At 41.0% G+C, this 18,035-nt stretch overlaps 2 protein-coding genes across 2 annotated transcripts; both read right to left on the bottom strand.

Moving 5' to 3' along the window:
- Nucleotides 1–3,704: 3,704 nt before the first annotated feature.
- Nucleotides 3,705–5,597, bottom strand: LOC130711992 (probable UDP-glucosyl transferase 73B6). The gene is made up of 2 exons (XM_057561807.1): nucleotides 5,189–5,597; nucleotides 3,705–4,941 (listed from the first exon to the last, which is right to left on the bottom strand). Exons 1-2 carry the CDS (start codon nucleotides 5,504–5,506, stop codon nucleotides 3,841–3,843), a joined length of 1,419 nt encoding a protein of 472 aa, XP_057417790.1. The 5' UTR covers nucleotides 5,507–5,597; the 3' UTR covers nucleotides 3,705–3,840.
- A 1,160-nt stretch (nucleotides 5,598–6,757) lies between these two features.
- Nucleotides 6,758–8,645, bottom strand: LOC130714794 (abscisate beta-glucosyltransferase-like). The gene has a single exon (XM_057564742.1). The coding sequence runs from the start codon at nucleotides 8,491–8,493 to the stop codon at nucleotides 7,069–7,071; it is 1,425 nt and encodes a 474-aa protein (XP_057420725.1). The 5' UTR covers nucleotides 8,494–8,645; the 3' UTR covers nucleotides 6,758–7,068.
- Between the last annotated feature and the right edge of the window lie 9,390 nt (nucleotides 8,646–18,035).

Raw genomic sequence — 18,035 nt, 5'->3', positions numbered from 1 at the left:
TTTTTTAAGCCCATTTCAAAAAATACATATTAATATCATTATTATTCTTTTGGGCACCACTAAGAAAAGTCCAAATCACCCAAACAATGCTAATATTTGTTCTCCACATCCACTTGTGTTGAGTTACGACCATTGTAGCTGCATTTCTTCCCACTTTCTTCTTTTTCAACATTTCTCTGTTAAAATGTTTTCATTTTTCTTGTATCTGCAACCAGATCTAAGTATTGAGACCAAGGAAATATGAGATACCACATTAGTATCATGACCACACAGATGTTAGACATGAACCTCGATCTATTTCAATCTTTTGTATCTGTTCTCCATTCTTTCATCTGGTATTAAAAGAATTTGGTTGACTCGCCGGTTTAATTGAGTCAAGGCCGAGTCACTGATATTTTACTGAACCAATCGAGTCATATCGGTTTGCACTGGTCTGGTTGCATGAACGGTCAGACTCTTGGCTCAGACCAGTGACATGCCCTGTTCACGGTCAAACCGGTCGGTCTGAGCCGAGTTTAGTAACACTGCTTGATGACATGATTAGTGACCATGATGGGCTAATCTGTGGTGTTGAGTGGCAAAACGATTGGCAGCAGTGCATTAGCAATTGGCTAACCCCAATTGTGAAGCTGTGACGAAGCGGTTAGCAGTTGGCTAATCCCAACCGTGGAGTCGCGTTTTTTCCTGCCCATTCCTTAATGGATCTAGCGTTGAGGATATTCGAAGAGTCTGCATGCATGTGCATGGGCATTCACTAACACAACTAAGAACTATGAATTAGTTCCCCTTAGTGAAGTATCCAAAAGTTTGACGTTGTGAGGACAAAATTTACATACAAAGATGCAATCTTAAAATCATAATATATTATTATTAAAAATTTGAATACATATTATAATTGTTCTATACAAATTTTCATATTTCCTCTATCTCTAATTATAAAACTACCCCTTACTTGATTTTAAAAATATTTATTATCTTTTCCACGTATACCCCTTATATTATTATAATTTTGTAACTCCAAAATTTGATTAGTACTAATAGTTAATGTTTTTTTATTAAATCACTATACACAATGAATTAATTAAGGGTAAATACGAGGATTGTACCCAAGAAGGCAGCTCAGTTGGCAACACATGCTGAGTGTGTGGGAATAGCTCTCGGGTTCGATCCCCACACAATACACTCTAGGGGAGGGATAAAGAACATTAACACTATATTTGGTAGGGTAGAGAGAGATAGAGAACAGATAGTATAGAAAAGAGAGATTGAGTAGAGAGAAATATGTGAGAAATAAAGTGGAATTGAGAGGTTGTTTGGTATGATAAAGATAAAAAAGAGAGAGATGAGAAATAATGAGGTGGAAGAGAGAAAAAAAATTAACTTTTGATTAAAATAATATTTTTTAAAGAAAAAGTAACAAAGTGGCGGTTTAAAACCGCCACTAAGTATGCCAAAAGTAGAAAAATAAAAAAAAAACGCAGCTCCCCGATTACTGTTTCGTTTCTCTCCAAATTGGAGAGACCCCATAAACGGGTGGGCCCCACCTCTGTAGGTTGCAGCTCCCTCCTCCCTCCTCCCTCCTCCTCTCTCCCACCAAACAAGGTAACTTCCCTCATCTCTTTCATATCTCTCACTTGCATCTCTCTCTCTTCTATCTCTCTTCTAATAAACAAAGTATTGTGACTAAATTCTGAATCTGGCGGCATCCAAAGGGTGACCGGGTACCGGATGTTTATGCCAAAAAAAAAATACGAGGATTGTGTATATAATTTTTTTTAAGTCAATACATTTATTAACATTATCAGAGCATCTTCAATGCTAGGTTTTTAGTTCTTAGTTCTTAGCATTATTCATGTGGGCTCGTACTGCCACATGTGCTTAAGCAACTCTTTGCAGATTTTGCTCCAACCATGAGTTCTTAGTTCTTAGTTCTTAGTACTATTTATCTGGTCCACAATACCATTATATTAGTAATATTTTTTATTTTACATATAATTTTGATTTAAATTCAAATGCTAATTTAATACTTAAATTAAATTAGTTGATGAATGAGAGAAAAAAAAATTAATTTTTTATGCTAAGAACTGAAAAAGTAAAACTTCTTATAGAAGAACTAGTTCTTATTCTTAAAAACTAATAACTCCACTTCAGCCTCCTCCAATGGTTTAGAACTAGGTTTTTAGTTCTTAACTTAGAAATAAGAACTCAGAACTTTGTATTGTAGATGCTTTTATAGGTTTTCTTAATAAGTGTAATTATCTTAAGATGACCTTAAAATTAAGGGTGTACAGAGTATTTTGAAAATATTGAAAAAAAAAATATTATTAACACTCTCAAATATTTTTCTCTCTTGTAAGTAACTAAATAATCATTCAATCTTCATCTCTCATACTACATCAACTTAGAGACAGTGTAATATAGTTTTACACAGTAATCCAATTAAAATTCATCACTCAACGATGTCACAATTAATTTTAAATTTAAAATAAAAAAATGAAGTGGTGTGGTCATTGTAAATGCATTCGAATCAAATTCATAAATCTACACATGTATTCAAACTCTTTTTTATTTTGTACATCAGAAAAATAAATTACACCCTCCATGAATTGATCCATTGACTTGTCTCACCCAACTCATATGTTCTCTAACTTTTACTATTTGAGTTATCATTCGAGAACATGTATCCATACTCTAACAGTGGCTTCACATTTAAATAATAAAGAAATATATTATACGGGTAACTGATCTACCCATGCATGTAAAATCAAGGCTATGGGGAATTGTTTTATTGTGGGGACAAATAAATATAATATTTTATTGTATATTACTATAATTGTAAGAAAAATTAAAATTGTGGTGGGGCAAATGCCTCATCCCTTACCATATAGATTTGTCCCTGGTTCCTCTTATTTGTGACTCTTAGCTTAAGAAAAATACTTGTGAATGTTAGGGTAGTTTATCATACTTGTGACGTGTGTATTCTAGAAGTTGACCCTTGTTTATTTTTTATTTGGGCGCTTTAGGCCTAGATGACGAGCTCGCATGCGATCAACCAACCGAGATGTGACCGTGTACTTGCTTGATATGGGCAACAACACGGCTTTGAACGTTCACCATGCGACTGATGGTTCAGCTACAGAATCGTCGGAAGAGAATGATGCGGGATGACGGCTATGAGCTTTGAAGGAGGCTTAGGTGACACATGGACTATGAGTCGGGTTGGGGAGTGATGATTGAGTCTATCATTGGGGGTGAGCTGAGTTTGCTAGTAAAGTTCGAACGTAACTTAGAGACCTTCTCATTGTGTTGGCTCGGGAGCGGTCATACATTACTTTAATAATTTTGTCTTAAAACTTGGAAGAAATCATTGTACTCAAGCTTTTATTAATAAAATAAGATTATTCAGTTATTTCTTTATTGTTAAGTTTTTCACTTATTTTTATTTCGGCAAAAATTTAGTCACATTTTTTGAAAAGGTTACTAAAATGACTCTCGAAAAATTGGGGCGTTACATTCAACATTTGAACAACAAGCGAAAAAATCTCAAGAACTCCTACCAAACCTTGCTTCACTTATATCCACTACAAAATAGATTAAGGTAGAAATTCACTCTAAAAAAATGAAAACATAATATAAACTACCTAGAATGATATGCAATATACTGTGCACTTATGCTTATTATTTTGATGCTAGGGAACACCATGTAAATATTGGTCTAGCACTTTGCTTGCTACTTCATGCTAGAGAACACCATGTTTTGGTCTAGGAGTTGGAAATTTATTCATGATGATTAGAAAAAACGATCTACATATTACAAACAAGTGTTTCTACATGCTAACATCAATGTGAACGCGACCTCAACTGCTCAATCAAAGAGTTAAAATCATTGGAAGATGATCCTCCAACATCAACAGCTTTCCTTGCCAACGTTGCAAGCTCCTTTGCTCTGTTTCTCATCTCCTCTGCTTCTTCCCCTGCCATAATCCTCTTCACTGCATTCTCTATCACATCCTTCTTCACAGGCTCTCCTCCCATTCCAATCATCGTGTTTGCCCCAACACCCACTCCAATTTTCACCACATCACTCAAAAACTTTGCATTATAAAACTGTTCCCCATACATTGGCCAAGTCACAAATGGCAACCCAGCACACACTCCTTCCAAAACAGAGTTCCACCCACAATGAGTCACAAACCCTCCAACAGCTTCATGGTCCAAAATCATCACTTGGGGTGCCCAACCCCTTATGATTAGTCCCTTATTTTCCATTCTTTCTTCAAACCCTTCTGGTAGCCACTCCAATTTCTCACCTTCACCTTTCCTCACAACCCAGATGAATGGTTGCCCTGAAGCCTCCAGAGCCATTGCAATTTCCTTAAGCTGAGCATCAGGGAAAGATGTCATGCTGCCAAAGCAAACATAAACAACCGATTTTGGTTCTTTTGACTGAAGCCACTTCAAACACTCGTGTTCATCAATCGCTGCTTCTCTTCCTCTACTTGCTTTTTCTTCACTGTCCCTGTTGCATAGAGAAACAGGACCCAAATGCCATGCTTTTCTTCCAAGCTGGTTCCTGTAATAGTCAGCATAAACCGGTTCAAGTTCATAGAAGCTGTTGGCGATTACTCCATAGCTTGTCACTTCTGATTCGTTGGAATCATCCAACAATTTGCAGAAAACCTTGTCATGCTGAGGGACTTGAGGCAATTGCAGCTTTGTGAGGGTCAACTCACAAGGAAAATTGGGAATCAGAAAAGGCTCTGTGTAAGATGAGACTTTCTCCTCAGGCTTGTACTGTCTCACGGAGGCCAAAACGCAGAGAGGGAAGAACCCTAATCCGTGGAACACGATCCTAGGAATATCGAACTTCGCGGCGGAGGCAGTTGCCCATGGGAAGAACATGTCGGCGACCACGCAATCAGGGTGCTCTTCTTGTATCACCTGTCAAACAATCAATTATCTCAAAAGCTTCAGTTGTTGAGTTGTTGAGTAAAAGTTACATGAATGATTTTATATTATTATTTATAACCCTCTTCTTTACGTGAGAGTCCGGTTGGGCTTGAAGCAATCGAACTCTAGATTGCAGGTTCTCATACCATGTCAAGTAATCAATTATCTCGAAGCTTAAGCTTTTGACGAAACATGAAACATGACATGAATGATTCTACATGATTATTTCTAACATCACCTGTTCCAGTGGCTCCTGAAGCAGTACGAGGGCTTTCATGAACTTGAAGAATTTGTCTGGGGCGAGTGCTGACTCGGAATTCTCGCAATTCTCCGGCAAGCCAGTGACTTCAGGGGAAGGGAAATTGATGGTTCTGATATTGATGGTAGCTTTTCCGATGGTTCTTGTGATGAGAGGTGCGTTGAGGTGAGTGGTGACTATGGTGGCTTTGGTTCCTCTTGAGGCGAAGACTCTGGCAAGGTCAACGCAGGGTATGATGTGGCCGTTTGCAAGAAAGGGGAAGAATAGTACGTGAACCTCGCCATTGTCGTTGCCCATGGTTGAGTTTGTGAGATTATTGGCAATGAGGGAGACAGTGATGTGTGTGTGTTGCTGATAATTTGGTTTGGCTTCGTTTTGTTCGGTTTATAGAATGAAAGATTCATGGCCGCTTGTAATTGTCACTGCAGACTCGTTTTGCACGGGTGAATATTAAATTGTTTTTTATCTAAGTATGATTTTTTTTTTGGTCAAAATCTAAGTATGATTTTTAAGTGTTTACAAAATTTGGATGTGACACATATGGATGACTATAACTATACCATGCGAACCGCGAGCTTATAAAATAGTAGAGGAAGCCAAGTAGCCAAGTACATATGCTCTTACATATGCTCTTTTTCTTAAAAACAAATTCAAGTGATAACACATTAACACCTAACTTTCTCTCACATTTTATTTTCATACATTTGTTTTCATATCTCTTGCATTTTGTCTCATATAACTAATTTCTCTCTCTTCTCTTATTCTTTACCTAAGGTGAACGTGGAAATGAATTGTCAACATAACATTATTAAACAAATTCTAACAATGTTATTATCTTCAAATTAAAAATGATGGTGATGTTCTAGAAAATGGGCAAAGAGTACATTTTATCCCACTGTGGTTATGCCCGACTCAGTACGCACACGGTGGCATGTTGAAAGTCTACAACGGAGCACGGTGGGGGAAGTACCTACTTAAAGGCACTCCAATCTAAGATCCGGGACAGAAAGAGAAAAATTCAAAGGGTAATAAGAGCAATAGTGATAAAATTGGTTGTGCCGGTCTTATTGAATGACTAAATATGTCTTTATAGAGTTTAACATGAACAATAGTAGAGATGTTTACCCTTAGCTATTATGAATAGCTTCTTAAATAATAATTATGTTGAGGAGGAGGTCTTTGAATTGTCAGTTTTGCCATCCAAACCCTACAATGCACATGAACCGATTTTGGTGCATGGCTGATTGACGAGCGGCTCAAACTAGTTAATTACTCAGTTCCAAATCGGAGCAATCCTTAAATCGAGTTTAATAGCACAATAGAAATGGGATAAAAAAAGAGTGTGTGGCAATATATCAAAGTTGCTTGATTAGAGATATCTAAATCATCTCTTAGACGATTTTCAATATTTCAAGAACTATTGCTTAACTTGGGTGTGTATCCAAGGAGATCTACATATGTTGTTAGTTGCTTATATTTAAGCAAATATTTCTTCCACAAGCAACCGAAAATTATGAGATCTAACCTAAAGTAAAATAAGAATTCATATTGAAACGAAATTTGTATCAATTACTTATAACTCATATGGTATTTTGGGTCGTGATAAGCAACCAACTATGTTGTGGACATGCTCTTATATCCTCAAGAGTCTAAACATAGACGTAGTGCCTGTTTGGTTTTCAGTTTGGTGAATGTGGTAGCACATTTACTCAACTCAACAAGTGCATTTTGTTGGCTGAATGTGCATTGAAAATCGTGATCTCAGATTCTAATGCTTCAAACAAACTTCCTAGCTGAAAACCAAACAAACACCTAGTTGACATGTAAAAACAAGTAACCCCATGGGCTAACTTAACAATCTAAACATGGCTAGCCAATCTACGAGCTTTAAGCTCCTGAATTAAAGCATCAACATCTCCATAGGAAGTTCCACCTTCTTCAACAGCTTTCCTAGCACTCCCTGCAATCTCTCTGACCCTTCTTCTCATTTCCTCCACCTCTTCACTCTTCACCATCACCTTTTTCACCGCCACCTCCACCTTCTCCCTCCCCACCACCTCTTTCCTTTCTCCCTCCCACGACCCCCACTCCTTACTCCCCACCTGAACCCCAACCCTCAACACCTCCGTTATCAGCTTCTCATTCAAAAACTGCTCCGCCGTCAACGGCCACGTGATCATCGGAACCCCCGCACAAACACCTTCCACCGTCGAGTTCCACCCACAATGAGTCACAAACCCCCCAACTGCTTCATGCTCCAGTATCAAAATCTGAGGTACCCAACCTCTCAGAATCAACCCTTTACCCTGTTCCTTCATCCTCTGTTCAAACCCATCTGGAAGCCAGTTTTCAGACCCATTTTCTGATGAGTTGAGAATCTTCCCCACCACCCAAATGAACGATTGATCAGAAGCTTCAAGGCCATAAGCAATTTCCTTGAGCTGTTTTTCTGCCATGCCAGCAAAGCTTCCAAAACTGAGATAAACAACAGAATTGGGTTTCTTAGAATTCAGCCAATTCAAGCAACTCTGTTCATCAATGGTGGGTTTCTTCCCTCTCTCTGTTTTATCCTCCACAGTTCTGTTGCAAAGAGAAACTGGTCCTACAAGCCACGCTTTGTTTCCTAACTCATTTCTAACGTAATCAGCATAATCTGGCTCCAATCCATAGAAGCTGTTGATAACAGTGCCAAGACTTTTCTCCTCTAATTGCTTTAGCCTATCAGGTCCTTGAGAAATGTTCCGCATGAAAATGGGAATCTGAGACCTTGTCAACTCGACTCTATGAGGAAGACCCGGAACTAGAAAAGGCTCTGAATCTGAACTCAGATTCTGAAGCACGTCGTGCTTTCTCATATTGTCAACTATACAGCGAGGGAAGCACCCGTTTCCGGTGAAGACAATTCGTGGGATTCCGAGCTCGTGTAGCAAGTCACCTGCCCAACGATGAAACATGTCGACAACAACACAATCAGGTCGGTGATCAACGAGGTACTGTGTCAGAGGTTCGAGGAGGGACGAGGTATCGACCATGGGGCCTGCGGTCATGTCTGTGTCTGTTATGGGGGATTGTTCAGTGAGGAGGTGAATGGTGATGGGGAGACCAGAGGTTTGGTCGCGAGTGATTGAGTTTTGGAAATGGTGAACGTTGGAAGGTGTGGTTAGGATTGTTGAGGTGACTCCGTGAGATGCGAAGACTCTTGCTGTGTCTACCATTGGGATTTGATGGCCTCCACCAACGAAGGGGAAGAAGAACATTTTGACTGAACTAGTTTCAGTGTCCATGTTTGAAATGAAATGGATTGAGATGAAGGAGATGATGGAAGTGGGAAATGTGATGAGAGATTCAGTTTGTTTATTTTGGTTTGAAGATGAGATTGGTTTATAGATTCGATGGTTCGCATTACGATGCAGAGAAAAGGTTGACGCAAAAACGTAATCAGTGACATATTGCAGGCAGATTGGCTTGTTTATTTGACTTGGTGTTTGACACTTTGACTCATTGGATGGATCAGTCAACCAAAATTGACAAGTCACATGTACAAGTAAAACTGTAAAACTAGTGCATGAATAATTGTATGTTCAATAAAAGGGGTTTTCTAAATAATCCTATGTAAAAATTGAGTTAAATTACCCTTTAAAGAAGTGTTCCAATAATATTGTAACACATGTCTTTATAAACTCTAAGTCATTTCATTATTTTTTTATTTTCATTTTAATAAATAACCTATTTAGTATATATACAATAAACCAATAAATTAGGATAATAACACATGTATCCTTTTCTCAAAAGGAGAAGAAGTGAGAACCCTAATCGGCCAATCCCAAATTTCTTCCATTTTCTGGATTGCTTTATTCATTTGTGAGAAACGAAGCAAATTCATATATGTTGGAAAAACACTTCTCATTAAATTGATTATTTGTTTTTTGGGAAGCATCAAATTGATTGTAATGTCCAAGTATTACTATTAGGGGATTATATATACAGCATAAACATATCGCTAAAACCAGGCTATGGAAGATCAAGAGGTTCAAGAAAAACTTCGATCATTATATCAATATTCATTAGACATAGTGTTTACGTCGATTTTTGGTAAACAAATATCCTCTTAGTTCAACTAAAGGAAGTTTAAATTTCAGGGTCCTTTTGAGAAAACGCTTTGCCAAAGTGTAGTGTGTGAATAAATGTGTTTTCGACAACAACGAGCAACTCAAATGAAACTAGATGTTATTGAATACGAGTCGATTACAGAACAGTCAAACAAACCAAAATAGCATGAAAACTACATGAACTGCAGATTTCGACAAACAAACTACACAAAAGAACTGGAAATCAACAAGCTGAAATGCAGGGAAACTAAAGTGTTGGTTCTGCAACATACTCCTCCATCATCACGTTTCGCTCCTCGAGTCTCATTGATGCGGACATTAGAGCTTTCTGGTGAATTTTTCAGAGTTTAAGTTGGGAACCCCTTCTTCTGCTGCTACTTCCTCTATTTATAGTGTTCTTTCTTCGCACGTTCTTGGCGGTTTTCTTGAATGCATAATGGCTTCGTGGGTTTTGAATTTTGGCGCCATACCCCACGTTTAGCCGGTGGTCTTTGCGCACGTGACTCTATTGCCACGTGGATGGTTTTGAGTCGTGGGTGACTGTTGCTATTCGTGGCATCGTGGGTATATGCACGTGCTTGTAGTTGCTTGTTATTCGGTAACTGCCTCTTCTGTTAGGATGATCGAGATTTCTTCATCTGCTGAATTTGTCGAGATATAGCTCTTACTAACTTGGCTTTGGGGGACACCATGTGCTGAGTCGCCGGTCTCGCCGTAACCCTTTCTTTCGAGAATGTGCCTTTGCACCATGATGTCGAGAATCGTAGTACTTGTAATTTTTAGTTTAACAGTTGCCCCCCAAGAATGTTGGTTGTCGACTGCTTTAGCTTGGAGACACCAAGCATTTTTTATCGCAGCCGTTCGATTCTAACGATTCAAATACTTTGTGCTCTCGACCATTCGATCTTCAGGTCCAATCAGCAGCCATAACGTCTGAAGACTTCTCCACTAGCTGACAGTTATAGCCTTTTTAGGGCCATGATTTCCCCTATGCCAAAAAGCTGAGAAGTGACATGAGTTCGCTAATAAAATAATCTTTTGGACTCCAAATTTTATAAATTCCTGCGCAATGTGGCCTGGGTTCCGTTTGCCCTTTTGCTTATAAATACCCTACTCACGGTCCTTGTTCAAACTTTACCTTTTCTCAAACCTTCAGCTTCTTCCCCCAAAGCTCTCACTTCGTCTTCTTCCATTTTTCCTGGAATACCTTCCGTTCCCTTCAATGGCTTCCAATCCTGAGCAGACCATTCCGTTGGCCACTGAGCTTAAGCTGGATGAATCCAAGCGCGTGGCAATCCCGGAACCTCCCAACGAAGCAGAGAAGAGAGCTATCTGGAAATCCCAGGTACTCATTCCTTTCTCTGTTAATGGTATTTTACGCGCCATTTTGGGTCCTTTGAAAGTAGTGAAGCATGATAGGCCCAATAGTCTTCCTGGAGGACATGAGTCATTTCACCCTAGTGTTAGGGGAGAGGAGCTTATTTTGGCATTCCAACCCTCTTACCGTATGCCATTTCTTGCTGACCCAAAACGAGCCTTTCGTTCAGCTCCTCCTAACTCCTCCGCTAACGACAAAGCCTACCTGAAATGGTTAGATAGGGTTGAGGAAGACAAGAGACAACACTGGAAGGATGTCGGGATTTTAGACTTGATTCAGTTGTCGAGGTCGCAAATCTCGTATAACCCTGCTATGCTACTGAGTGCACTTTATTTTTGGGAGAGGTCTACTAATTGCCTCCACGTTCCCTTTGGCATGATTACTCCCACTCTCTTGGACGTTGCTGCCATTACTGGATTATGGCCCATTGGTGACCATTATCACTCTGCATCTGCAGCTGCTAACCCCATTTCCATTCCTACTGACAATATTTCGTTTAGTCGATTTATTAAGGACCATTGCGTCGAGAGTGGTGAGGTGTCTGATGCTGAACATGTCGCTTTCTTGCTGTATTGGCTGTCTGCTTATGTTTTTTGCACCAAGTCTTTGCGTATTCCTGCCAAGCTTTTGCCCTTAGCCAATCTACTTCACGAGGGTCGACAACTTGCTATGGCTAGGCTTGTCCTTGGCAACCTCTATCAAATGCTGAATGAAGCTGTCGAGGATATCCGGAATACCAAGACCGTCTCTCTGAATGCAGCTGGACCTCTTTGGCTGTTTCAACTTTGGTTGAATGCAGTCTTCGAATCTCTTCTGCCGGCACAAGATAATCCTCCAACTGTTTCTAACACCAGGATTGATGCCCACAGGCTCGAGACCCTGACCCCTGCTTATGATGCGTCGAGTTTTGAAGCTGATTTCAGAAAGTACTTTACCATGTTTTTCGAGCTGAAGCATTATCGTTCCAGTTTCTCTCCTTACAGCAAGGCTGTTCGTGGCCCTTTCTGGCTTAGGAATTCTTACCCTAATGCGTCTGATTCTACATTGCCCAAAGAACACCACATCACGCTCTGGAGGACCCTCTTATCTCCTAGGGTTTTAACTGTGGGCTTTGCTAGAAGTGACTACACTCTATGTGGCTACAACCCTCAATTGGTTTCTCGACAGTTTGGGCTTAGCCAAGTTCTACCCAACACTTTATTTGACAAGAGTCTAGTCCTGTACCCCGGAGCTATTAAGAGGGCTTCTGCTTTCGACATGACTGTTCAGTTTTATAACAAGAAACTCCTCAACCTGAGCCCCTTCGCTTACGCTCCTTCATATTATGCCACTAATGCTTTCAAAGCCTGGTGGTCTGAGTATTGGGCTCAAATTTCGAAGCCCCTCGTAGATTGTCTGCAATGCATGACAGATGCTTTTCTTTTGCAGAAGCAGGATCCGAAGAAGACCAAAGGTACGCACCTGGCAGAAATTCGATCTTTTCAAGAGTTCTTTGGTGTGGTATATTACCCAACTCTTCGCCTTCGAGATACGGTTGCGAAAGCAGCTCAAGTATTAAGGCGAAAATGGGAATTTAAAGCCAAGAAATCCAAGTTAGTTGTTCCTCCTGGTGAGGAGGGTCTATCTTTTGTTATTCGAAAAACTGGCTTTAGGTTCCCGTCTTTGCCTACGAGTAGGTTTGCATTGGCCTTTCCACCGGTCTTGCCTAAATGGGTTGACCATGTAAACATAAATGTGTTGGCCAATCAAGCTCTACCTCCTCGAAAGCGAGTGACTTGGACTAAGTACCACCTATGGAACTTTCCGTATCATGTGCCCGTCGAAATCTTCAACCACATATCGCTGAACATGCGTATTGGTCAAGGTAATACTTCGACTTGGCCTAGGTTTTCCTGTTTTACCTCTTAATTTCTCTTTTGTTTACAGCTGAAGTCATTACCCGACCAGCTCCTCAAGTTATTTCCCCAGTGGCTCATTCTTCCAAGGACAAGCCAGTCGTGATTGAGGATGATGATGATGATGATGAGGATGATGATGTCAGTCTTGCTGACAAGCTCAAGGTACTCTCCTCATGCTTTTCCCTTTTTCTTTTCAATTTCTTTGGATTATGAACTAACGTATTCTTCGACAGAGTCGAAAAAGGAAACCCAAGCCTGTTGCTTCGGCCAGTCAGAAGAGGGCCAAAGAGGCTGGTGTTTCCACCACCAGTGGGGCTTCTAAGTTGGCATCTGATGTTCAACCAGAAGTCGATGACAAAGAAGGTGGTGGCGACGCCGCCATTCAGGTATGTTTTCCATTCTCGAGGGTACCTTGTGACACTTTAACCTGTGGTTTCCTAATCTGAGTCATTTCTTGTTTGTTTTGTTTCTTTTAGGCTGATGTCCATGAGCATTCCACTTCCAATCCTCCATCCCGTGAGAATTCTCCAGCTCCCAACCCTGCAAAATCCAAAGCTGAAGGTGTCGAGAAACCTCCCAAGGCCGCATCCTCGGCTAAAAAGACCTCAACATCTGAGGGAAGGAGGAAGGTCAGGAGCAAATCTAGTCATAAGTCTCCCCGCCGTTCCAGAAGCTCCACCAACTCGAGCCCTTCTAAGGAATCTGCTTGCCAGGTATCTTTATATTTTTCATGTTTTGTTGGCTCCTCTAACATGCATTTTATTTCATCGAAAAGGGCATTAAAGAGGTTTTTCTTGTAGGAAACTCAAGGTGCGACCTCTCCCATTCGCGAAGCAGAACCTCTCCCAGGCAAGGATGATAACCCTATGCCTCCTCCAAAATCGACTGCCACTGTGCAACCCTCGCCTCAAGCCAAGGGTGGCTCTTCATCTCATGTGTCTAGTGAAAAGCTCGACACTTTATTTGAGGAGGACCCGCTGGCAGCTTTGGATGGCTTTCTCGATGGCACCTTGGAATGGGATTCTCCACCCCATCAAGCTGATGCCACTGCTGAGACTGCTCAATCTAGTGGGGTGGCCAATTTTCAGCAAATCGAGGAGAATATGGGTCGGCTGAAGGCTATTGTTTTCGCCAGTGGGTTTCTCGACCAGGTCCAAACTGATCCTCAAGCGAGTCATGCTGCTAAGGAATTGCTCGTCTTCCTTCTTGGCCAAAAACTTGATTCTCATCGGGCTGCTGCTTTGGCCAACCTTTCTTAGTGGATGCTTCAGCCACTTTTCATCAAGTCAAGGATGTTGGCCAAGCTGTTAGCCTTAAGGAAGCAAAAGTCTCTTCTGGTAAAGCTCAAGTCGCAGCAATGAAAGAGGACTTCAAGAAATTCACTGCTAGGAAGGTTTTGATTGCAGATGAAATCTCTGAAGTCGATACTAAACTTGAGGAGCTGCATCGAGAGATTACCAGGTTGGAGAAAAAGCGAGCTGATTTGGTCGAGGAAGGCCCTGCTGTGAAGGCTCAGTTGGATGTGCTTACCAAGGACTCCAAGGCTCTGATCATCTCGACAAAGGATGTTATCAAGGAGTTGGAGGTTGACCAGGCCGTGAAGAAGGATCTCGATGCCAAGATTTCCACCTTTGCTGATCGTTTGAATTCCTTTAAATTCCTGCTTTAAAACTTTATCTTATCAATATGTAATGATGGCACTGTTTTAACCATGGCTTTCGATGCCGATTTGCATGTAATATTTCGACAGTGGTTTTGGCACGTAGGCCGTATAATTTGACGTTTAATTTGCCAAGTCTTTTCAGTTTCCACTACGCATTTATTCTGACGGCTATTCACTTATTGTTGCACCGTTCAAACTCCCTTGCACCCCCTTACGTAGTCGTTGCTTGGTTTCTGGGGAATGAACCCATTTATTGCAATCTTATATCACGTTTTCTTGATTCAATGTAAGTCTTTGTTCATTAAAGGCCAAAGCTATTCACGATGGTAGTGGTAATCTACATGGCCTGTAACCATAAGATGAAGAGTTGGCAACTGATCGCCATTAATTAATGCATTCCTTTGTGGTTATACTATAAATAGAGCGTTTTTGGTTACTTCTCTTCAGTCACTTCTTCAAACTCTCCCTTGCTTCTTTTCCAGAATTCTTTTCCTGCTCTTACAAACTCCTTCAGCCATGGCTAGCCGTCGTGTTCTCAACCAGATCCGGAGCTTGGCTTTTGATCAGGACCTATTCTGGGAGTTGCACTCTTTTCTTCCTTTGGCTGAAGAGCTTACGGGGCTCATTAACCAGCTTCTTTCGAGGAATATTATTGCCTCGGTAAGAATTCCTCTTCAGGAGTTCTTGAGCCTTCTGCGTGAAGCTGTACCCCTATACGAAGAACACCGGGAGCTTACTGCTCGAGTGTTCTTTGCTGAACACCAGATTGATGAGAAGATGGAGGAATTTGAAGCGTTGAAGGCTGCTCTGAGCCAGGCGGACCCCGAGGGGAGTGTGGGAGCTCTGAAAACCTTGGTGGACAAGCTTTCTTCCACTGCCCGTGAAGAGCTGGATATTCGACAGGAGAAATCGCGACTGGAATCCCAACAAGAGGATGTCTTGAGGCGCATGGAGCCTCTTAGGGCCAGATACAATAGTTATAGGGCCAATCCTCCCTTTTAAAGTTTCTTTGCCATAGTTGTAATGCTCTATTCTACTTAATAAAACATTCGAGTTTGGCAATTTATTTTCTTTTACTTCCTTATTCGATGTTTATTTCATGCAATGTTGGCTTATACGTTTTTAAGTATTTGCCATTTATCGTCATTTGTCGATTTCGACCTCCTAATTCCTTAATCGAATAAGCGTTGTTTAAAAGCACTTTCTCGACTGTAAAAGGGCCTTCCCAGTTTGGGGCCCACTTTCCATAGCGTTTATCCCTTTTATCGACTGGTAAGACAACCTTCCATACGTAATCACCAGGCATAAAAGATTTAACTCTAACCTTTTTATTATAAGCTTTAGCAACGCGATCCTTTTGCCTGGTTAAGGTATCCAACGCCAATAGTCTTTCTTCGTCGAGATTGACTAATTCATCAAGCATCATATTCCAATAGTCTTCACTTGGATTTTCTTCTTGCCTTTGAATTCTGCATGACTGTAAATATACTTCTGCTGGTAACACCGCTTCTTGGCCGTATGCTAGTCGAAATGGCGTTGCCCCGGTAGCTTCTTTAGGTGAATTCCTGTAAGCCCAAAGCACTTGGCCCAATGTTTGATGTCATCTTTTAGGTTTTCGACCAACATGTTTTTTAATCAAGGAGATCAATGTCTTGTTGGCCGCTTCTACTTGACCATTCGCTTGAGCGTAATAGGGAGTCGAGGTTAGGAGTTTTATGCCCCAAGATTCCGCGAATGATGCCACTTTTTGGCCTACAAATACTGTGCCTTTGTCTGTAGTAAGTGACTCAGGTAACCCGAAACGATACACTATGTGATTCTGAATGAAATCGATCACCGTGTCCTGGGTAACATTTTGTAGAGGAATTGCCTCTACCCACTTGGTAAAGTAATCTATAGCCACTATTATGTACTTGTGTTGCCTAGAAGAACATGGGCTAATTTCGCCAATTAGGTCTAAAGCCCATCCCCTGAATGGCCATGGCTTAATGATTGAGTGTAATTCACTTGCTGGCACATGTTGTATCCCTGCGTGTCTCTGGCAATCTTGGCACCCCTTGGCATACTCCATGCAATCTTTCATGATAGTAGGCCAATACATCCCTTGTCGAAATAGGATCCATTTCATCTTGATTCCTGCCTGGTGGGCACCACATAGCCCATCGTGAACGGCCGAGATTGCTATGAACGCGTCGTCTTCGCTTAAACACTTAAGTAGTGTTCCGTCGACGTTTTTCTTGAATAGCTCGTTTCCCATGATGACATAGCTCATTGCCCTGTATTTTGTCTTTTTGTCTGTAGTACCCACAGGATTTTGCAAGTAATCGACAATTGGCTTTCTCCAATCATTAGGTGCCATATTGTCAATGACCAGGATGTTGAGGTCGGAGGGGTTTAGTTTTTCTTTGACCTCGATAAGCTCTTTTAGCCTATATTTATCGACCATATATCCTGACGCGATTTGTGCCAATTCATTGGCCTCTTGATTGTCTACTCTGGAAACATGGCCTAGCCTAGCTTCGTCGAATTTGGCCAACAGATTATTAGCTTTCGTGTAGTACTTAGCTAGATTTTCACTGATGCATTTGTATTCCTTGGTGAGTTGCTTTATTACCAACTCAGAGTCTCCTTTTACGACAACATTCTTTGCTCCAAGGGCTATCAGGATTTCGAGGCCTGATATCAGTGCCTCATACTCGGCCTCATTGTTCGAGCAATTCTTCTTAATCCTAAACTTGAATTTCGTGGGGATGCCCCCTGGGGATACTATGAACATCCCAATTCCAGTGCCATTTTTATGGCTGGAACCGTCGAAAAACAGCTTCCAAGGTTGGATGCTCACATAAGTTACAATTTCTTTAGGCAAAGTGTGATCTACTAGGAAATCAGCAATTGCCTGCCCCTTAACTGCCTTTAGTGGGGCGTAAGTGAGTGAATATTCGGTTAGGGCCAGAGCCCATTTACCAATTCGACTATGCAAGATAGGTTTAGATAACATGTGCTTTATTATATCATAATGAGAAAAAACCATTACATCAATTGGCTTTATATAATATTTCAGCTTTACACAAGAGAAGTACAAGCATAAGCACAATTTCTCGATCATAGTGTATCGAGTTTCTGCATCATTCAACACCCTACTTAAGTAAAATATGGCTCTCTCCTTGCTATCTTCATCTTCTTGAGCCAACATGCTTCCAATGGTTCCATCTGTGGCAGAGATATACAGCTTCATTGGCTTTCCTCTTATAGGTGGTGCCATTACAGGTGGGCTGGACAAGTACACTTTGAGTTCATCGAACGCTTTTTGGTGCTCTGCTTCCCAGCGGAACGCATCTTCCTTTTTAAGTCGAAGAAGTGGGGAAAACGACTTGGTCTTCTCGCTGAGGTTGACAATGAATCTCCTTAGGAAGTTAATCTTTCCCAACAATAATTGCAGTTGTTTCTTGCTGGTTGGTGGACTTGTGTCGAGAATGGCTTTAGCTTTGTTCTTGTTGATCTCGATGCCCTTTTTATGCACCACAAAACCCAAAAAATCACCTGCAATAACACCAAAGGCACATTTAAGGGGATTCATCTTCAAGCCATATTTTCTCATCCTCTCAAAGGATTTCCTTAGATGCAACAAATGGTCATCCCTTGATGGGGATTTCACCACAATGTCATCGATGTAAACCTGCATGAAAGTTTCGATAAAATCATGAAAAATGGTGTTCATTACCCTTTGGTAGGTCGCGCCAGCGTTTTTCAACCCAAATGGCATGACCACCCACTCGTA

The sequence above is a fragment of the Lotus japonicus genome, chromosome 4 (genome assembly GCF_012489685.1).
Source record: "Lotus japonicus ecotype B-129 chromosome 4, LjGifu_v1.2".
NCBI classification, from domain to species: Eukaryota; Viridiplantae; Streptophyta; class Magnoliopsida; order Fabales; family Fabaceae; genus Lotus; species Lotus japonicus.
Note: the sequence above shows the minus strand (reverse complement) of the source record. Positions and strands in the feature narration are given on the sequence as shown.